Below are 22176 nucleotides of genomic sequence, written 5' to 3' on the forward strand. Positions count from 1 at the left end.
GGAAGGCCTTCTCCCTGTGCTGCTCAGGCCCCCGATGCTCTGTTGCTTGGGTTGACCTGGAGTGTAGTCTCCGTCCTGTGCTTCCCAGAGCTGCTCCTCCAAGTTCAGACACCAATCTAATGGCTGGATCCCTCAGCTGTCTCACTGTTGTGCCTCCCCTCTATCCTGCACCAGCATTCCCCACATTGTAAGTGAGGTGCTTCCGCCTCCCCCTTCCCGCTCCTGTTTATGAGTGCCCCTGGGAATGCCTCTGTGGTGGCGCTTTCGGGGTGGCTGTGGAACCTATTGGAGGTGCAGCCTTGCTGGGGGAAGCACACGTGCTGCCATGACCTTTCATTTGGAAGTCATCATTCGGTTCTTTTTCCTGTAACCCCCACGTTGGTGCATGCAGCCAAAGCACATGTCTTCTGTTGTTCTCCATCCTGAGCATTGTAAAGTCACGCCGTGCACCAGCTTCTCAGATTTGTTCTCCTCAGCCAGCATGGCGGTTGCCTCCCTTATCTTCGGGGGATTCGGCCCGAATGACAAAGTGAGGCATAACATATCCGTGGTGGATATGCCTGACAAAGCCGTGTTTCACATCCTGGGCAGGACAGGCCAGAACCACACAAAGCTTCATCCCTCCTGTTTGAGTGTTACGTGATTTACAGCTTATGTCTCACTCATTTCTAGAATTTTCCACTTAATATTTTTAGACCACTACTGAGTGGGGAGTCACTGAAACCCTAAAGCGTGAAGACACACACAGCCGGGGAAGAACAGGGTACTTCTAAGACTCCTCCGTGCAGCTGTGGGCTAGCTCAGCTTCATCCATTTTGTCCAGGAATTGTAGGAGTGCATAAAAATTATGTGATTTTTCCATCTGTAGATAGTGGTTTGTTGTTGTTTTTTACTATGATGAGTGGAGCTGCCATGGCATACCTAGGTAAGTCAGGGGTCCCCATGCCTCACCTCCATAAGCCTCACTCTGATTGGTTCGGCTGGATCCATTGATCTACTATAAGACCCTGAGCCACAAGAACGCCTCAGTTATGTCAGCCCTACTGTCAGTGTTGTACTGCACAGTCCTCTTGCATTGAGGAACTTAAGAGTCAACTTAGGCTCTAAATGAGGGAGAAAATTTGACCGTTCTACTCTGCTCAGCCACTTTTACCACACAGGCCTTTCCCTAATGTGAAAATCTAAAATATCAGATCTCCAAAATGATGCCACAAGTCTGATGGTTCAGTGAATATAAACTGCTTCATACATAAAGTTATTTAAAAACACTGAAGCCAGTCAGTGGTGACGCACGCCTGTAATCCCAGCACTCGGGAGGCAGAGGCAGGAGGATCACTGTGAGTTCAAGGCCAGCCTGCTCTACAAAGTGAGTCCAGGACAGCCAAGACTACACAGAGAAACCCTGTTTCAAACAACAACAACAACAACAACAAAGCATTGAATAAAATCACCTTCAGGCTATGTGTAGAAGACATATATAAATACAAATAAATTTTGTGTGTAAACTAAGTCCCACCCGGATGGATAATATATACTGCACAGATACCCGGGCAAAGCTGTGATTCATACCCTGTGTAGGATGGAGCAAGTCTACACAAAATTTTGTCCTCCCACTTAAATGGAAAACAACTTACTACTTAAAAATATAAGACATCACATTACGTACACACAGACGTTACAAAAATATCTCGAAGTTGGCCTCAGCCTGTACGAGGTTTACAAAGTGCCCCATGGCAGTGGCTTCAGCCTGTGGGATGCAGCCCACTTGGGCAGTTGCATATCAGGTATTCACACTATGATTCATAACAGTAGCAAAATTACAGTTATGAAGCAGCAATGACATAATCTTATAGTTGGCGGTTGTCACAACACGAGAAACTGTATTAGGAAGGCCGAGAATTGCCCTGTGGGGTCAGGGTCCCTCATCCATGCATATCTTTGCCTGTTAATCTGTAGAGAGGAGGCTCAGCCTTTGCTTTGGCAATGAAAGGCCAGTGGATAAATGAAGTAAACACTTTGCAGGGAAAGTCTGGGGAGGTCCTCAGTGGGTCAAACACTTGCCACTCAAGTGTGAGGAACTGAGCTCGAATCCTCAGACCCCATGTACAGTCAAGTATGGTGGCGTGTGCCTGTAATCTCAGTGTTGCTATCACCAGATGGAAGACAGAGGCAGGATACACATCCATAAACACCATACATGTGCATACTAAAAGAGAAAATGTTATGGTGAAATATTGAGAGCTCTGTGGAGAAAAGCTCATAGCTCATTAGAGTTACCATGAGAAGTCTGAAGGGATGGTCCAATGGGTACCTGGTAAAATATTGTGGCTGTGGGAGTCTGTAGTGAATAGATGGTGACCACCCTGCCCAGTGGTAGCTGGCTGTCTCACAGTCCCTCCCTAGCCCTCCCAGCACACACTCCTACCCTAGCCTGGGGGTAGCACTTTTAGCACACTCTATTGACTCTGATTCTTTCTTTGGGGTTGAATTCCTTGGGAAGCTAGCCCTCTAGTTAGTGTACACTTCAGACAGAATTGGGGCCCTGGGGAGGAAACAAACCACCACCACCACAAACAACAACAAAACCCCAATGACCCTGGGTTTTTGAGCCATTTGTCCCAATGCCTGTAGAAACTGGGGAAGCACATGCCTAGAATAAGAGCGGCCCCCGTGGACTCATGTATTTGGATGCTTGTGCACCAGGGTGTGTCACTGGGGGTGGGGTGGGGTAGTGGTGTTTCAAAAGCCCATGCCAGGCCCAGTGTGCACCTCTCTCCCCCACCCTGGTATCTGTCTGTCTGTCTGTCTGTCTCTGCCTGTGGATCAGGATGTACCTCTCAGCTGCTGCTCCAGTGATACGCAATCTGCTATGGTCCCCATCATGCTAAAGACTAACCCTCTGAACCTGTAAGCCAGCCCCAATTAAATGCTTTCTTTCATAAGAGTTGCCTTGCTTGTGGTGTCTCTTCACAGCAACAGGACACTAAGACATCATGTAGGTGGGACTGGAGAGACAGCTCCATAGTTACACTGGCTTCTCTCTCTCTCTCCTTAATTATTTATTATGAATTAATATTCTGCCTGCATGCACACCTGTAGGCCAGAAGAGGACACCAGACCTCATTATAGATGGCTGTGAGCCACCATGTGGTTGCTGGGAATTGAACTCAAGTCCTTTGGAAGAGAAGACAGTGCTCTTAAACACTGAGCCATCTTTCCAGCCCCACACACTCTTACCGATTTGGAAAGTCCGTCATTGTTTTTGTTTTTCAGAACGGGTCTCGCTGTGTAGCCAAGCTTGCCTTCAAGTGATTATTCTCTTTCCTCAACCCCTGAAAGTGTTGGGATTGCTGACACACACCAGCCACCACACCAGGCTCCAATTCCTTTGATGTTCTACTAGCAATTTTGTTCATGTCCTAGGAACCCTAAGCATCTCTGTGTGCTGACCAGGTGCTAAGGGACAAGCTGGCAGGTCCCTCCCAACCACCTTCGTGGTGATGCTGCGAGCATGCAAATGAAGCGTGAAACTTTCTGATTAGCAGATGTTTGCTTCTGTGAAGACCCTGTGGTAGCTGTGAGCCTTTATTGCTTGTTTTAAGCAGCGAGATGAGACCATGAGAGACTGACTAGCTGTGACATAGGACAGGTCAGCAGACTGAAAAATGGAAGCACGCTGAGCTGTCTGTGGCTGTGAAAATCCCAAGCTGTGTCTGTGTTCTGCACCCCCCCCCCCAACAGTACCACTCAGACTCGCTTGGTCCCTAAGGTGGAAGAGTTTCCATTACCATAATAATGTCCCAGGATTTCTCTTCTTCTGCTGGACTGACATGCTCATTGTCAGCTGTTTTTTTCTAGAATATGAATTAACCTGGGTCTGGTGGTCCAGACTTGGAATCCCAGCCACTCAGGAGACTGGAGCAGGAGAATTGTAAGGGCAAGTTACAGAGAGAATTCAAGCCCAGCCTGATCAACCTAGGAAGACCCTGATTCAAAGTATATTTACTTTGGGGGCATGATTTAGTGTTTGTACTCTTGCTTAGAGTCCCCAGTGAGGGGCTGGGGTGTGGCTCAGTGGTAGAGCCCCTGCCTAGAATCCCCCAGTGAGGGGCTGGGGTGTGGCTCAGTGGTAGAGCCCCTGCCTAGAATCCCCCAGTGAGGGGCTGGGGTGTGGCTCAGTGGTAGAGCCCCTGCCTAGAGTCCCCCAGTGAGGGGCTGGGGTGTGGCTCAGTGGTAGAGCCCCTGCCTAGAATCCCCCAGTGAGGGGCTGGGGTGTGGCTCAGTGGTAGAGCCCCTGCCTAGAATCCCCCAGTGAGGGGCTGGGGTGTGGCTCAGTGGTAGAGCCCCTGCCTAGAATCCCCCAGTGAGGGGCTGGGGTGTGGCTCAGTGGTAGAGCCCCTGCCTAGAATCCCCCAGTGAGGGCCTGAGGTGTGGCTTGGTGGTAGAGCCCCTGCCTAGAATGCCCCCCCCCCAGTGAGGTGGCGGGTGGGGGAGGGGAACGGGCAAAAAAAAAAAAAATAGGAATTAGGCTGCTGATAAGGTTCCTGTGGTCAGTTTACAGCCCTCAACTGCCCAGCATGGGCAGTGTACCCAGTTTCCTTAAGAGATTTTAGGAGTATAATCCTCATGTTAGCGTATACATACATACATATATATAATGTGTGTGAAGAATAATCCTAAATTTGAATTCTATACCAATGCATCAAAATAAACTTATTTTGCATCAACATACAAAATTCTTTACCAATGAATTAAAAATAACCTTGTGACTAACAATTAAGGCCTTAAGTTGAGGAATAGACTCAATAATTTGTTCTTTTCTTAACATCCGTATATATTTCTATATTCCCCCTTCTTTCTCTAATAGGAGATAAATCCCTGAGTCCAACCTTGTTTTCCCTCTGAATAAGACTAATAATAACTTATAACCAACTCCCATACAACTCAAGTAGAACACAAATTTTACCTCCAATATGTAGTGTTTTTGCATGCTGTTTAGGATAAGTAAGTTATACAAGTTAATTTTCTGTTGATCAAATCATGGTCATATCAGTTACTATCTTTTTTAATCACAAGAATATACATCCTAGATGTAACAGACAGATATGATTTATAGATAGATAAAGTAGTTAGACAAGGTCTTTAAAAACCTCAGAGATCTACAGAATATGACATTTAAAGATGTTTTTATTGTTTTAAGGATCCTTTGACAATAAGACAGGTTAACCCCTGGCAACGCCCAGCCTACCTCAGAGAAGACGATCAACACCAAAGAACCTCCTTGTGGAGTTGGCTTCAAATGTGGCAAACCAGCCACTGGGCAAAACGTCCTCGTTTTGGCTACAGACAGAATTCTGCCTAAAAGTGGGCAAGCTTGGATGCAGGCAGAGTCGATGGCCAAACTCTTCCAGACAGGGTAAACAAGTCCTCAATAGTTCCTGCCTAACAAACATGTCTGTCAGATATATTGGGCCAGAGGGTTGAAGATGATGTTTTTGGATGACTGTGGAGGCAGCAAACTGTCTCTGTCCTTTTTTTTTTTTCACATTGGAAGCTACTAACCTGCATTTCCTGTTTACTTAGGTAATTAATTTTATTCCTTTTCAAAACTCTGATGGGGTAGAAGACGAGATAAATTTTTACAATTAAGCTTAGTAGTTTGGGGCTAAGATATTTTTAGGTCTAGGTAGATGTTTTAAGTTGATAAAGATGAGATAAGATAGATATTGATTTACATTCAGATTTTAGACTCACCAAGATAGGAAAGATGCTTTCTTCAAGGCTGCCAAATACAAATAGCCAAAACATTATAAATTCCCAATTGTTTCATGGTTCTTCTTGCTGTATGTAGTTTATTGTATATATGTGTAATAATATAAATGTATATGTAAAAAGTAGAAAATATTGGGCCGGGCGTGGTGGCGCACGCCTTTAATCCCAGCACTCGGGAGGCAGAGTCAGGTGGATCGCTGTGAGTTCGAGGCCAGACTGGTCTACAAAGTGAGTCCAGGATGGCCAAGGCTACACAGAGAAACCCTGTCTCAAAAAACAAAAAAAAAAAAAAAGTAGAAAATATTAAAAGAAAAAAACGCTTTAGGAGAGTCTCAGGTCCTATAAGTAACAGGCTTTCCCAGGCTGGAACAGGGCCCGAGTGACCAATCACTGTTGAAGGAAGCTATTGCTGTCTGTCCCCAAAGGAGCTTTACAGTCATGATCGATTGTGACATGCACATTAGACAGGATGCCGGGAGCCAGGTGCTGGGGATCGGAACCAGAAGAGAGTCAACCTCTGCAGAATGCATGTCATTTCCCTGATGCTGGCTTTGTTGAGCTTGGAGTGTTTTTCCACACTGCTTACCAAGAAAACTCTTAAAAAATGAGCCGCGGACGCCTGTGTGTGTGCAGGGGGAACAAAGCTGGGAAGGGCTGCATAAGGACCTTACTTCCTCCAGCTTGACACCACCACCGCCACCATGCGGTACAGTTGCCGTGGCGACCTTCAAAGACCTTGGCCCACAGTCAAGGCCAAAGAGTAAACAGAAAAATACCGACAGTCAGGTCAGTCGTAAGTTAACACCCCCAGCTGGGAAGTGATAGCAGTGGGCCCCACTGGAGATTTCAGTCACTGTGCCCTCTTCCCTAAGCTGCCCCGGGTCTTGGGAGGGCTGGGACATACAGGATGAGGGACGTTGGCTGGGCTTTGAGACCTTAAACTGTTGTATCTGTCCCAGTGCCATTTATGCTCCAGTATGTAACCCAATAAGCTCACAGGCTTGGATAGAATCTTTCTCCTTTTTTTTTTTCTTTTTGCTTATTTCATTATTCTTTATGTCTATTTATTTATCATGTGTGTGTGCTTGCTCATGTGTCATGGCACTCCTGTAGAGGTCAGAGGGCAACTAGATTGAGTTGATTCTCTCCTTCCACCATGTTGGTCTCAAGGATTGAACTCAGGTTGTCAGTCTTGGCAGCAAGTCTCCTCACCCTCTGAGCCATGTTACTAGTCCCAGAGAATGGAAGTTTTGCTTTTAGAAAGGATTGGGAAGGAGCGTGGCTGGGTTGACTGAAGAGGGAGGCTGAAAAAGAGTCCTGTCTGGATTAAGGAGCCTGGTAATGAGTGATGCCGGCATTGCTAAGCCGTTCATCAGGTGGCTGGTTCTTTGTTTGTTTGTTGTATTTTTAAAAAGACTTATTTATTACACATATATATTTATTTATTACATATATATATTATTTATTACATATATATAGTGTTCTGCCTGCATATACACCTGCAGGCCAGAAGAGGGCGCCAGATCTCACTATAGATGGTTGTGAGCCACCATGAGGTTGCTGGGAATTGAACTCAAGACCTTTGAAAAAGCAGACAGCGCTCTTAACCTCTGAGCCATCTCGCCAGCTCCCCAGGTAGCTGTTTTAACACTCCCTCGATTGCACAGAGAGTGGTTACAGTGAGATTCTGTTCCAGAGTTAACTTGTCAGTATCCTTGACTAAGGACGCAACCACAGCTACAGTTCTTAGGCAGGGTGGCCATCCGGCAGCTACCAGCCTTTTTGGTAAGTACGCTGCTGACCTCACCCAGGACCCTAATCTTTGGGTTAGCACACCCTTAGACACTCCTTTACTTTCATCTGCAAACAGATGGAAGGGCGTAGTTAGTGTCAGGGACCCCAGTGCGGGTGCTGACAAGAGAGCTGGTTTGAGAGTCACAACTGTGCGCTGATGCTCAGGGTCCATTGAAACTCATTCTTGTCCTTAGTTAACTCATAACGGCTTTGCAATCTCTGCAGTCTACAAAACCCAGCTGCCCCAGGAATGCTCTCAGCCTGGGGTTTTTGGGTGGGGTGTGTGGAGGATAGTGTCTTTCCTGGCTGGAGACAACCATCTTTGTCCATCCTTGAGGATGTACCTCAGATAGGTGACTCGGGACTTGCAAATCTGAGCCTTCTTGGCAGAGGCTCTATATCCTAGTTTGCCCAATATTTGGAGCAAATTTTCTGTTCCCCGGAGGCAGTGCTTTTCAGATGTGGTTGCAATGTAAAGGTCATCTGTGTATCGCTACAGTGTGATATCTGGGTTTTTCATCTGGGACTCACCCAGGTCTTCATGTAAGGCCTCATCAAAGATGGTGGGGGAATTCTTAAATCCCCGGGTAAGCTGTGTCCAAGTCAGTCGTCCGGTGGTGCTGATGTCTGGGTGGTGCTACTGAAAGGCAAAATATTCTTGGCTCTTAGGGGCCAAGAGAAGGCTGAAGAAGGCATCCTTAAGGTCAAGGACCATGTACCCCATTTCTCAGGAGGCAAGGAACTTACAAGGGTGTACGGGTTAGGGGCAGCAGGGTGTGTGTCCATTACCCACTTATTGACTTCTCTGAGGTCCTGTACTGGTCTGTAGTCAACAGGGAACAAGGGTGTATTCCAGGTGGACTGACAGGCCCTTAAAACACCTATGCTTAGGAGCCTATGGGTGTAAGGCTTAATCCCCTCCTTGGCTTGCTGAGACATGGGGTACTGTTTGACTGCACCTGTGTCAGCCCCAGATTGAGTTCAACAAATACAGGTGGCTGATGCCTCATCAACCCTAGTGGCCCCTCCGCCCCCGTTTCTGCCCAAGCTTGAGGATATCTCTGAAGCCATTTGATTAATGCATTTGAGGTTAAAAGCTTTTCATATAAATGATATCCATCCGCCAATGGTGGAGGGAGAGGGCCTGGATGGGCTTCGCATCTGAACTCAACAGTTGTGCCCCTTGTGACCCAAAATGCATCTGACCTTTCATTTTTGATAGTAGGTCCCTCCCCAGCAAGAACAGTCTGGAATGATCGTAAAAGAGTGGGTTACCCAGCCCACACCTAAGCCCACTGATCTTCGGGTAGTCCATGAATACCGTTTGGTTCAGGGGGTACCCTGGGCCCAGGATTGCTTATTTGAAATAGGCCTATCGGCTTTTAATCGTGCCAAATGTTGAGCCCCAGTGTCCACCAAGAAGTCAGTTGGCTTCCCCTCCACCCTGGAGGGACTTCGAATCCCGTCCCCACTAGTCACTGCCCTCCCCTGCGAAAAGCACCATAGACTTGTTCTTCCTCTGGGGCAGACTTTCAGCCAGCATCCTTCCTTACAACAGGCGCACTGATTCTTACCTAGTGGTGTTCTGCAATGTTCCGGGTCTCTCTTCTGCTCTCTGTCCTTGGCAATCTCCCTGAGCTGGCGCTGGCCGTCCTTGGGGTCCACAGTTATGGCCAGCAACACTTTAACCAAGTCTCTCTTCTGTCTTTTTTCTGCCTTTATCAGCTTCCCCTCCGCACTATCCATATTATTGTACACTTTCTCTGCTAAGTCTAGAAGGATCTTTTCTCTGAGGTGTTCAACTTTGTGTAACTTCATTTCAATATCTGGTGCTGCCTGACTAATGAAAGCCGTGGCCACTGGCGAATTATGATCCACGTGTTCAGGGTCAAACGGTGTAGACTGCCTAAAAGCTTCCATTATGCATTCAAGAAAAGCGGCTGGGCTTTCATTTGCTTCCTGCCTCAAATCTTAAACCCCAGTCAAATTAGTGGGACTCCTTGTGGCTGCCCTGAGACCTGCCAACAGAGCCTGGCCCTACCATCTCCTGTGTTGTAGTCCCAGTTAGGTATGACAAGGGGGGATCTGGCGTCAATGTCTGCAGGGTTCGGCGTAGGCATTCCTGTGGGTCCCAGAACCAATTTTCGGGCCTCCAGGAGGGTGTGTTCCTCCGTGGTGCTCAGGACCTGTAAAAGTTGCCGACAATCATTGCACGTGGGCTGATGGGTAAACAAGACCATTTCCAACAGTTTAATGAGACCCTTGGGATTCTCAGAGAAGGGAGCATTTTGGGATTTCCAAATATAAAGATCAGAGGAGGCAAAGGGCCAATAGTGGTGAGGCTAGTTTCCTGCCTGGTGCACAGGGCTAGTGGCTTGTAGGAGGAGGTGATTGTTTGTTTGTTTGTTTGTTGTCCAGAGTAGGGAGCAGGGTGTCACGCAGCTCCGACTGACTGAACTCACCATGTAGCTTAGGATCACCCTCAGCCTCAGGGTTGGGATCACAGCTGTGTGCTACCACACTTAGCATTTGTCCATGGGGCAATCCAAGGCAGCTTCAGTTTGGGGCCTTGAGTTTAATCTCCTTCACAGAGATTCCCTTTCCAAATCAGGCCAGGGCCACAGTTACTCAGGGTTAGGACATAGCCTTGTGAGGGGGCAGGACAATTCAATCTGTCACACCACTCAAGGGAAAAGACTCTCAATATTCACTAAAAGCTACATATAGTTAAGAATTATTTTAGTGGCTGCCTTCACATCGGCCTCAAGCTTGGAAAAATACAAATGTTTATTGATGACAGAATGATTACACAAACTGCCATACATTCATAATATGAGAGTGGACGAATTTGCCACGTGTGTCAGCGTTGATGCATTGCCATGGACGCAGCTCCACGCAGAGCTAGGGGTGAGATGGCGGGTACTGCAGCAGAGGCCTGGGATTCCTAGCACCCACACAATATGGCTTACAGATGCCTGTAACCCGAGTTCCAGGGCAACGGAAGCTTCTGGTCTCTGCAGGCGACTGTCCTCATATACACAAACTCACACACAGACTCATATAAATATGCATAATTTTAAACTAAAATATTTTTAGTATATATATAAACTGCCACATTTCTTCATGGAGAACTGCATCAGACCAGCAAGGAGAATTCAGAAATGTCCTGTCTACCCACAACTGAGCTGTTGGTATCTGCAAGACTAAGCAGTGGCTTGAGAGGGAGGACTGCCAGAGCAGAGTCCCCAGACTCTGGAAATCTAGCTGTGGTGACACCTGCGTGTTTTCCCAGTCCACAGGGAGGCCGTCTCCTGCTAGTTTTTCTTTTGTTTGAGACAAGGTCTTTCTAGGTAACCCAAGGGGTCCCAGAATTCACTCTGTAGACCAGGCTAACCTTGAATCCACAGAGGTGCCTATCTCTGCCTTCCAAGAGCTTGGATTAAAGGCATGTGCCACTCACCCAGATTTTTGCTGGTCTTGGATGCAATTTTCCATTTCTCCATCTCCTCCTCCTCACCCTCCCCCTCCACCTCCAGCAAGGAGGAGCTGAGGATAAGCAGCTGGAGCAGCCTGCACGTGTGGGGAGTGTTGCGATAAAGCTGTTGGAGGCCCACAGAGAATAGTGAAGCATCAGCCTCTAAGACTCCGTGAACGGCCCTGATCCACTGCATACACAGGGTTGGTCTACTAGGGTCTCCCAGCACACTAGTGAAGTCTCAAAATGGATCCAAGGCCAAGGTGGTGACTGTTTCCACCTTGTCGAGTCTCCTGAGGTGACCTTGGCCCCTCCCCCCAAGACACTTCCTTACAACTTTGCCAACCTGATTATTTGCTGCTAGTGCTTGAGGCTAACATGGGATGGTCTGATTGTCCCTTCAGACTTTTAAAGGCTTATACACTGAACAATAAAATTAGACCCGCATCTTTGAGTCTGGTCTCCAGAGTCTGACTCCCCAGATTCTGCGTGGGCTCTGTCTTCATTCGTCCCCTTCCCGCCTCCGCACCCCCCACCCCCCGCTCCTCATCCCCACACAAATGTGCCTTGTATAATGAGTCAGGTGTGCCCTGATCCACTGGGCGTGTGCACGCAAATGTGAGAATGAAACCAATTCAGCTGTCAACCCTAGAGTGAGAATGGGACACAAGCAAGGGTACCTAAGCCTTTCCAAAGTGGCCAGTGTTCCGGGTTGCCCAATGCAGTGGTAGGCCAGCAGGTACTCCGTCATGGGAAAGGCACTGCAAAATAGTTCACGCTAGAGTTTGGGATAGTTTCTGTTTGCCCCAGCCACGCTCCAGTCACCTCTGCCTTAGTAACTACTGCCATGTTTTGCTCTTTGGAGCAGCTGCTTGTCCTTGTCGCACTGGGACCATCTGATCTTGGATCATCTTTGTGGGCTTCAACCACAGCTTGTTTCTGGCTCCACTTGTGCTCAGAGCTTTGGGACCTGGTCTTTCCTGTGCTCCTAGATGCCACTTCGGAGAGCAGTGAGGGCCCCTCTGACTCCTGTCAATGGTATCATGGTATCAAAGTTTGACAACCTTGTTGATTTTCATTGTGGGAAATATTAAACTCATAAGCATATATGAAAATACAATAGGTAAAATGCTAGTGAGCTGAAGTTTGCAGACTGGGTTATGCCAGGAACGTAAAGATATGACATAGCAAGTCAGTACATGTAACCCCACTTATCAATAGATAAAAAGATGAAAAATCTAGACAATCCCACATCAATACATGAGTAAAATCACCCAGGAAACTAGAAACAGAGGAGTGTGTTCTTAAACCGATAAACCAATGCTGGGGAGATGGCTCAGTGGCTAAGAGAACTTGCTGCTGTTGCCGAGGATTGGTGTTCAGTGTCCAGCACCCACTTCAGGTGGCCATGTAACTACAGATCCAGGGGATCTGGTGCCCCTTACACCCTCTGAAGGTACCCACACTCATGTGCCTACAAACACACACAAAAATAAAAATAATTTTAATCTTTAAAAAAATTAAACTGGGGGCTGGAGAGATGGCTCAGAGGTTAAGAGCACTGTCTGTTATCCCAAACATCCTGAATTCAATTCCCAGCAACCACATGCTGGCTCACAACCATCTATAATGAGATCTGATGCCCTCTTCTCGCATACAGGCTCACATGCGGGCAGAATACTGTATAAATGATAAATAAATAAATCTTAAAAAAAAAAAAAAAAGAATTAAACTGCCTGACCCTTTACCAGATGCAGCACCCTTTACCTGGGCAACACAGTAGAACTGGCCTGGGTGCACAAGAGCCTGCTTTGAGAGCATGAGGGCAGGAAAGCCATTCTTGCTTGGCTGCCTTGAACAGGAGAGCTGATCCAGCTCCACCTCTGTGCAAAGCTGCAGAGCTGGCCCTGGTAGCTCAGGCGCAGGAGAGCTGGCCGACTGAAGAGTGCAGCCACCACCCAGGCCCAGAGCCAGGCCTCTGAGTTGGCTCACCCCAACATCTATCCCATGTATGAACGGCTGGAGTGCAGGAAGGGGCCTGTCCGGCACACTCAACGCTGCAGGGTCTCCATGACACAGGGCGACAAGATATGTGAGAGGGGTCCTGGTGAGCAGCCAGTACTGACATTGTAGCGGAAGCCAGAGGCCTCGAACCAGACCAACGACTCACTGCAATAAACATTTGCAAGTAAAGCTGTTTGAACAAAGGGGTGTACTGTGTGACACACTGTGACAGACTGCGGCTTCCAAATCAAGATTTCGTCTTGTTTTTTTGTGTTAGTTTTCTCCTGGGGGGAGATTGCAAGGAGGAGAGGGCAGATACCAAGGGATGGGAGTGGGATTGAGGTGCATGATGTGAAATTCCCAAAGAATCAATAGTTAAAGAATAAACTGGTACACAATCCACCATCCACGAATGTTACAAAGAGAAAGAGTCTTCGCAGGCTAAAAAACATGGATAATAGCAGAAAAGACAACAGCATCAAAGTATCAATCCAGAGTTTCAAGAAAGAGAAAATAAGGCAGTAAGTAAACAAAACAAAAACAAAAGCACTAAAAGAAAACTTCCCACTGGGTGGTGGTGGTGTGTGCACCTTTAATTCCAGCACTTGGGAGGCAGAAATAGGTATATTTTTGAGAGTTTGAGGCCAGCATGGCCGAGGAGAGCCAGGGCCACACAGAGAGACTCTGGAGGAGGAGGAGGAGGAGGAGAAGGAGGAAGAGGAGGAGGAGGGGCAGGAGGAGGAGGAAGAGGAGCAGGAGGAGGAGGGGCAGGAGGAAGAAGAGGAGGGGGGCAGGAGGAGGAAAAGGGACAGGAGGAGGAGGAGGAGAAGGAGGAAGAGGAGGAGGGGGGGCAGGAGGAGGAGGGGGGCAGGAGGAGGAGGAAGAGGAGCAGGAGGAGGAGGGGCAGTAGGAGGAGGAGGAGGGGCAGGAGGAGGAGGAAGAGGAGCAGGAGGAGGAGGGGCAGGAGGAGGAAGAGGAGGGGGCAGGAGGAGGAGAAGGGGCAGGAGGAGGAGGAAGAGGAGCAGGAGGAGGAAGAGGGGCAGGAGGAGGAAGAGGAGGGGGCAGGAGGAGGAGAAGGGGCAGGAGGAGGAGGAAGAGGAGCAGGAGGAGGAAGAGGGGCAGGAGGAGGAAGAGGAGGGGGCAGGAGGAGGAGAAGGGGCAGGAGGAGGAGGAAGAGGAGCAGGAGGAGGAAGAGGGGCAGGAGGAGGAAGAGGAGGGGGCAGGAGGAGGAGAAGGGGCAGGAGGAGGAGGAGGAGCAGGAGGAGGAGGAGGAGCAGGAGGAGGACATGGAGAACATTCAGCACAATTGATAAGCTGTACTAAGGATGTTTGAGAGTGTCTGTTTCCAGACGGTAGTTGAAAGGGCGTTGGAAGTTCTTGCAGGGCGGGGGGAGGGGGAAAAACAGCTATTTAATTGAGACTTCCATGCAGCTACCAACCAATGCAATTAGCCATGTGGGAGCAAACAGTGTCTCAGAAAATCACCCGTGAGCATCTTTTTTGGGAGGCTTCTGAAAGCTATTTCTTCCAGAAAAGAAAAGTGAGTGAACCACTGTGGGCAGAGGCTGTCTGAAAAGAAGCAGCTGCTGGGGTGGCCATGCAGGCTGACCGGCTGGAACCTTGTAATTGTGGGGAGGGTGGTGCTGCCGACCGACAATCAGCATTACCTCAGCCTGCCTCTAGTCCCCTTAATAGCCACCCATTACCGATCTCCACACCTGACCTAACGTCTTTGAGCTCTGCGTAATGCGTTTAGGGATGTTTTGCCTAGAGGACCACCAGCTTCCAGCCCCAGCACTAAGAATGTTAATGACAGTGTCTGACATTTGCTGGTATGAGAGATTTGCCCCGCTCTGGTGTCTCCTGCTCTCTTCAAGGCCCACCATCGTCGTCTGTGGCCCATCAAGTCCATGTGACTGCTTCTGCAGTGGAACATGTCTTTTGGGGCGGCCGAGTCTGTGTTCCTGGCCCATGGCCACTCATATTTTGCACAGGATAAATGATCTCTTTTCATGTTTAAAATGTTTTTTTAGAGATTTTTATTTTTACTTATGCACATGTCGTGTGTGTCTGCGTGTCTCTGCCGAGTTAGAGAAGGTGCCTTCAGGTGACAGAAGAGGGCGTTTGCTCCCCCTGGAGGTGGATTTGCAGGTGAGCCACTTAATGTGGGTGCTGGCAACTGAACTCAGGTTCTCTGATGAGCAGCAGTGATTCTAACCATTGAGCCATCTGTCCATCCCCCTCTTTTTATGAGAAAAACAAAATGGTTACTGTGTCTCACAGTGTGCTCAACTAGGCAAGGCTTTTGCCTGGCTTTCTGGCTCTGAATGAGTCACCCCTGTTCCCTCTGGAGCGGAGCTGTGCTTTGAGTTGATCATATGAATCAGAAGTGAAGAAGGGACACAGCACGACAGTGAAGGAACATCCCGCTGCTCCTGAGTGGAGTGGCAGTGCAAACACACCAGAGTTTACATTTTTTTCTAATGGGGGAGAAAGGGGCACAGTTAGTTCCAGCCACAAGGAAAAGCACAAGCAGGAAACCCAACAACGGCATGTGCGTGTCTCGGCTGAAGGCCATGCTCTTAGCCATTATGATACAAGTCACTGAAAATTAACGCGATAAGAATCGAAGGGTACGAGCTTGGGGAGGGAAGAAAGGTGTGGAAGAGGAGCGACATTGGTCCGAATGTCCCCTCCAAGATCACGAAAACTTGATTGCTGTTGCAAGGGTACTAAGAGAAGGGGCCCACACGGGTTAGCTACCTCCAGAGAGGGTTCCTGATGTTTAAAGAGTGTGCGTTATACACACACACATGCACACGCACACACACACTCAGAGCTGAAAAGTGATTAGTGGGTAAGCTGCTTGCTGCTCGAGCGTGGGAGTTTGCATTCCCAGTGTCCATGTCAAAGGATGGCCATGGTGACGCCTGTTTAGCCGTAGGGGGTGGAGAAAAGCAGACCCCAGGGCCTCACTGGTCGGCCAGTCTAGCCAAAATGCCAAACTTCAGCAAGGCCTGGTGGTTCTTTTCTGTAATTGTAGCCTTTGGGAGGCAGAAGCAGGTGGCTCTCTGTGAATTCAAGCCCAGCCTAGTGCTGGAATTACAGACCCACATCTCCACACCGAGCTTTGTACATGTGTCCGAACTCGGGTACTTGCACTAGTACCATAGGCACTTTATTGACTGAGCCCCATTTCAATTTTAAAAATCTGTTTAATTTCTTTCTTTTTTCCTCCTCTCTCTTTTCATTGTTGTTGAGACAGGGTTTTTCTGTGTAGCCCAGGCTGTCCTGGAACTTGCTCTGTAGATCAGACTGTCCTCAAACTCAGAGATCTACCTGAGTCTGGCTCCTGAGTGCTGGGATCAAGGGCATCACCAGGGATAAGTATAAACAGTGTCTCAAGCAGTAACAATAAGCAATAATCTCACATACCCCAGCCCAGGGAAAACCATAGTATTTGGAGGCAGATGCCCATGAATCAAGAATTTTTCAATTAACTGTATTTGTTTTTATTTTCTTCAGGTAGGGTCTCACTACACAGACCTGGCTCTCCTGGAACTTGTTATGTAAACCAAGATGACCTGGAATTCACAAAGATACACCTGCCTCTGTCTCCCAAGTGCTGGGATTAAAGGTGTGCACCACCACGGCTGGCTTAGTTAGTTTTTAAGGTCAGTACACAGTGACAGGTTTGGTATTGTCTTTTCATACATGCGTCTCATTCATTATAATTTTAAAAAATTAAACCCTCTCCTATTGAACACCTCCATCTTCCCCTAGATCCCCTTTCTGGTGCCCTCTCTCTCCCCAAATCATCTCTTTTTCTGTTTTAGAATGACATGAATTTAAAGAGGACAGGGCCGGGTCTGAAGTTAGGCCCCCCGCTGCTCCTGGCTGACAGGGGCAGAAAGGGACTGGAAGGCACCAGCAGCCATCGGGATCGTGTGCCCCCTAGTGGTCAGAGTAGGCTTAGCAGCTTCTGGCAGAGAAGCTAATTCAAGCCGCTTTCTGCCGTGCTCTGTGGCGCCTGTGCAGAGTCCTTCCAGCCCCATATGACCTTATAATGACCTGAGCAGGGCTCATCCAAGCTGGGCCAACTTAAAGAAATTATTTATATGTACATGAGTGCATGCCGTGTGTGTGTGTGTGTGTGTGTGTGTGTGTGTGTGTGTGTGTGTGTGTGTGTGTGTGTGTGTGTGTACGTACCCATGGAGGCTAGAACAGTCCCCTGGAGCTGGAGTTACAAGTGGTTGTGAGCCACCATATGGGTGCATGGAGCCAAACCCAGACCCACAGGAAGAGAAGTGAGTGCTCTTAGCCACTGAGCCATCTCTTCAGCTCCCCTGGCCATTACCAATGCCTCATCCCAACTTGTCACCTTGGTCTGAACTTGAATAATCTGCTGAACTTCTAAGACCCTCTGCCCTTCCCTCCCCGCGCCCTACTATGTCACAAGCTTCTTCTGCGTGTTTTTGGAGCAGTTTAAGCTCCCAGTTTATTTTTATTTATTGATTGATTGATTTGTGGTGCGTTTCACATCATGCATCTGGTCCCACTCCTCTTCCTTTTGTATCTGCCCTCTGTCCTTGCAACCTCCCCTCAAAAGAAAACAGAAAACAAAAATGAAGATAACAAAGCATAGACAACATTTCGTTATGGAAGCTGTAATGTGTCACAGTGTGTCCCACAGTGTATCCTTTTGTCCACACAGCTTTACTTGCAAATGCTCATTGCAGTGAGGCATTGGTCTGGTTCGAGGCCTCCGGCTTCTGCTGCTCTGTCAATACTGGACCCTCACTGGGACTCCTCTTGGATATCTTGTTGTTGCCCTGTGTCATGGAGACCCTGAGTTCATAAATGGGGTAGCTGTTGGGATGGGCCAACTCAAAGATGAATTCTGGGCCAGTGAGAGACTTTGTCACAAAGGTGGTGGGTGACGTCCCTGGACTAACAGTAGTTTTCCTCTTACCTCTGTGCATGCATCTACACAACACAAGCATGTGTGCACTTACATACATGTATTAAGTACAAGAATTGATTGGAAAACATCCTGGTTAGTGTGTGTATGTGTGTGTGACAACAGTGTGTGTTACTTTGTTTTTCTGTCAATTTGACACAAGTTAGAGTTATCTCGGAAGAGGGAATCTCCATCACAGTGGCCTGCAGGCAAGTCTGTGGAGGCATTTTCTTGATTAAGAACTTATGTGGGAGAGCCCAGCCCACTGTGGGTGGTGTCTTCCCCTATGACAGGTGGTTCTGGGTGTGTAAGAAAGTGAGCTGACCAGGCACGGGGAGCAAAGCACCCAGCAGCATTCCTCAATGGTCTCTGCTTTAACTCCTGCCTCCAGGCACCTGACCTGACTTCCTCTGATGATGGGCTGTATATAATCTATATCCCAGCTAAACCCTTTCTGCCTCATGTCGGGTTTGGTCATGGTCTTTATCACAGCAATAGAAAGCAAACTAGAAACATAAAATAGCACACCCAAGATATATGGAGGAGGTAGATGAGGCCTTCAAGAGTACACTCTTGGTGTCTGGCTGACTAGTAGGTTTCTGCTCTTTCCAGTTAATCATGTTGCCAAGGTCTAGTCATCCATCTCTTTAAGGCTTCTTGTCATCTGTGCTGCGAGGGCCTCCCAGAACTCACACACAGGCTTGTTCTGTGACATACAAATACTGTATAAGAATTTGTTAGTCTAACCCTAAGCACAGTGTATGGCTTCCTTCCTCCCAAGCAGACCCCTGGGAAATTTTCAGTATCTCCTTGGGATCTAAAATGAAGTGGTCCTTGACATGGAGATTTCCTGTCTCTCCTATCCGGGTTTCTAGCACAGGCCTCCCAAGTGACGGCTTTTTAAATCGAAGGTTTCAAGCCAGGAAGGGTGAAGGGCAGGCCAGAGCATAGGCTTCTGACCTCTTGGTGGCCCTGCCTGTCTTGCTTTCATCACAATCTGTCCTCAGTGTCCACATCATCCTACTTCAGGGGCCCTGACTTCTGCACTCTGGCCCTGAAGATCCATGTGCCTGTGACTGGGGCCTCCTGAGCAATCTCTCAGCAAACCAAAGCTGAATTTAACAACTCATGTAACGTCTCTACTGGAAGACCCTGGGCTCCCCGCTTTCAGGTACCTCTTGCACTGTGATGGGGGCCCGGAAGGAGTGGGAGGAGACCTAGGGGTTCTGTGACCTCATCTCTCTCATCCCATCTCTTGGCAGGGTCGGCGAACTGGGAGCACTGACAGATCCAGCCTACATCTATTGGACATCGGCCATGGCCAGGCCACGGTGGATATTGTTTAGGCAATACTTCTCATGTCATCAAGTGGCTTTTCTTCTAGTTGCACTTGTCTTGGCCACCTTTGGTTATGGCTACTGGAACCAGAAGAGCCACAGTCACAAAAGTGAGCTAACCAGGGCAAACATGGGTGATAGAGAACGGTATAGACTGAAAGATAAACCATCATCAAAGTTGATTTATCCCCAGCCAAGAGTGTTTAAACCCACTAGGAGAGATGTCCTTGTTTTGTCCAGTTGGCTTGCCCCAGTTGTGTGGGAAGGGACTTTCAACATCGACATCTTAAACGAGCAGTTCAGACTCCAGAATGCTACCATTGGATTGACAGTCTTCGCTTTAAGAAAACACACGGCATATCTGAAGCAGTTCCTGACGTCTGCTGAGACGTTCTTCATGGTGGGACACAGAGTGAACTACTACGTCTTCACTGACAAGCCTCACACCGTCCCTCAGATCCCCCTGCATGATGGAAGAGAAATGACCGTCTTCCAGGTCCCAGGTTTTGACCTCTGGCAGGACAACTCCATGCAGCGCATGGAGCTGATTAGCACTTACTCCACGCAGCGTTTTCACAAGGAGGTGGCCTATCTGGTGTGTTCCGACGTGGATGTCAATTTCCAGCATGACGTGGGTGTGGAGATTCTCTCTTCTTTGTTCGCTACCCTCCATTTGAGCTTCTACATGGTCAAGCGGGAGCTCTTCCGGTACGAGCGGCGGCCTGAGTCACAGGCTTATATTCCAAAGGACGAGGGGGACTTCTACTACACAGGGTCCTTATTTGGGGGATCGGTGGCAGAGGTACACAGGCTCGCTAAAGCCTGTCACCAGATGATAGTAACAGATAAAATGAATAAAATTGAGGCCGTGAGGCATGACGAGAGTCACCTGAACAAGTACCTACTTTACCACAAACCCACCAAGATCCTCTCTTCAGAGTACATGTTCAGTGAACAGACGGCGTTTGATTGGTGGGTGCGGAGTCAGCTGAATGTGTTCAGCCTCATCAAGCATGTTAAAATTTTGGACTTGACGAAGAATCACACATTTGTACACGACGAACCTGAATAAAGGCATCTTCAGAAACTACTCAGAGAGAGAGAGAGAGAGAGAGAGAGAGAGAGAGAGAGAGAGAGAGAGAGAGAGAGAGAGAGAGAGAGAGAGAGAGAGAGAGAGAGAGAGAGAGAGAGAGTGGTGAACACTCAGCCCCCGTCATCCTCGTAATGTGCTCCCTCTCTTTAGGTTGTGCAGCGCCCACAGACACCACAAGAGGGCGTCTGATCCCGTGGAACTGGAGTTACGGACATTTGTGAGCAGCCCAGTGAGTGCTATGAGACAAACTCTGGTTCTCTGCAGGGGCAGCGATCTCTTTTAACCACCAGGCTATTTCTCCTGCCCCCATACCCCCACCATCCTATCTTCACTTAGAATCAGATTTAACAGAAAGGGTAGCTCCACTTTTCCCTCAGTGCTGAGGAGAGTTGCCAACATCTCCCCTCAAAGCCCCAAATGTAGCAGAGTGCCATCACACAGACAGACAGGCAGTCAGGCAGGCAGACAGACAGACACACACACACATGCATACGTACACACAGAGAGACATACATACACACACATACACACACACACACACATGCATACGTACACACAGAGAGACACACATACACACACATACACACATACATGCTTACGTACACACACAGACACATACATATAAACATACACACACAATACACAGACATATTCCATACACACACACACACATATATATACACACACACACAGACACAGACACACACACACACACACATACACAGACACACACACACACACACAGACACACACACACACACATACACATACACAGACACACACACACATACACATACACAGACACACACACACACACACATACACAGACACACACACACACACACGCGCGCGCGCACACACGCCACTTAGGGAGGCCAGAGTCCATAGTCCAAGCTCAAGTGTAAGTTCTTGCCCTGACATCATTAACCTTCCCCAGACACCCTCAGGATGAAGGATATGTGCAGTCTCATACTGAAATCAGAGACGAGATTGTTTGGGGATTAAGGAAAAAGTCTCTCAGACACACAAACTCTTGGCTCCTTTGCCCCGCTGCAGGTCACCTGCCTCCTCTCTTAAACAAACAAATGAACACACATTTACTTTTACATTCTGAAGAGGAAAGGTCTCGTCATTGTGTGGGAGTACATGAATTCAAAGGAGACTTCTAGCCCTTGGCTGCCTCTCTGTCTGCTGAGAATAAAGCGGGGTTCCCTGTCTCCAGCCAGCCGCCCAGTGCCAATGTTGTGATTTGCCCACTTCCTGTCAGAAGGAAAATTGTACTTGTAGCAAATAGGAAGTCATGAAAGCCTATCTCTTATGTTTTCCAAGACAGGGTTTCTCTGTGTAGCCTTTGAACTCAGAGGTCCACACAGACATGAGTACCTGAGGCATAGCACTCACATAGAAAGAAAAAAATAAATAAAAGAAAAAGAAAAGGCAACAACAAAAACCAGGTGTAGCTTCCTGTCACAGAAGGACACACCCTCAGAGCAGACATCCTGGTCCTCTGCCCTTTTCTCTGTGTTTCCTGGGTGTTATGTGTTCTCTAGTGGATCTATCCAATGGGTCAATAACCCCATGGTCAGTTAGTCTCTGTGATGGTCTCCATCTGCTGTAAAAAGAAATTGCTTTGATGAGGGAAGAGAGATGCTTTTTGTTTCATCTTTCTTTTCTTTCTTTCTTCTTTTCCTTTTTTTTTTTTTTTTTTTTTTTTGAGACAGGGTTTCTCTGTGTAGCCTGG

General features: G+C 48.1%; 1 protein-coding gene across 1 annotated transcript; it reads left to right on the plus strand.

Moving 5' to 3' along the window:
- The first annotated feature begins 18952 nt into the window (after positions 1-18952).
- LOC127203291 (histo-blood group ABO system transferase 1-like) lies at positions 18953-20414 on the plus strand. Its single transcript, XM_051162079.1, has one exon. It carries the CDS (start codon positions 19323-19325, stop codon positions 20412-20414), a length of 1092 nt encoding a protein of 363 aa, XP_051018036.1. The 5' UTR covers positions 18953-19322.
- The last annotated feature ends 1762 nt before the right edge of the window (positions 20415-22176 follow it).

The sequence above is a fragment of the Acomys russatus genome, chromosome 19 (genome assembly GCF_903995435.1).
Source record: "Acomys russatus chromosome 19, mAcoRus1.1, whole genome shotgun sequence".
Taxonomy (NCBI): Eukaryota; Metazoa; Chordata; class Mammalia; order Rodentia; family Muridae; genus Acomys; species Acomys russatus.

What these genes read in the sequence shown, in the direction of transcription:
- LOC127203291 (XM_051162079.1), top strand. Translation starts at nt 19,323, where the DNA reads ATGGCCAGGCCACGGTGGATATTGTTTAGGCAATACTTCTCATGTCAT.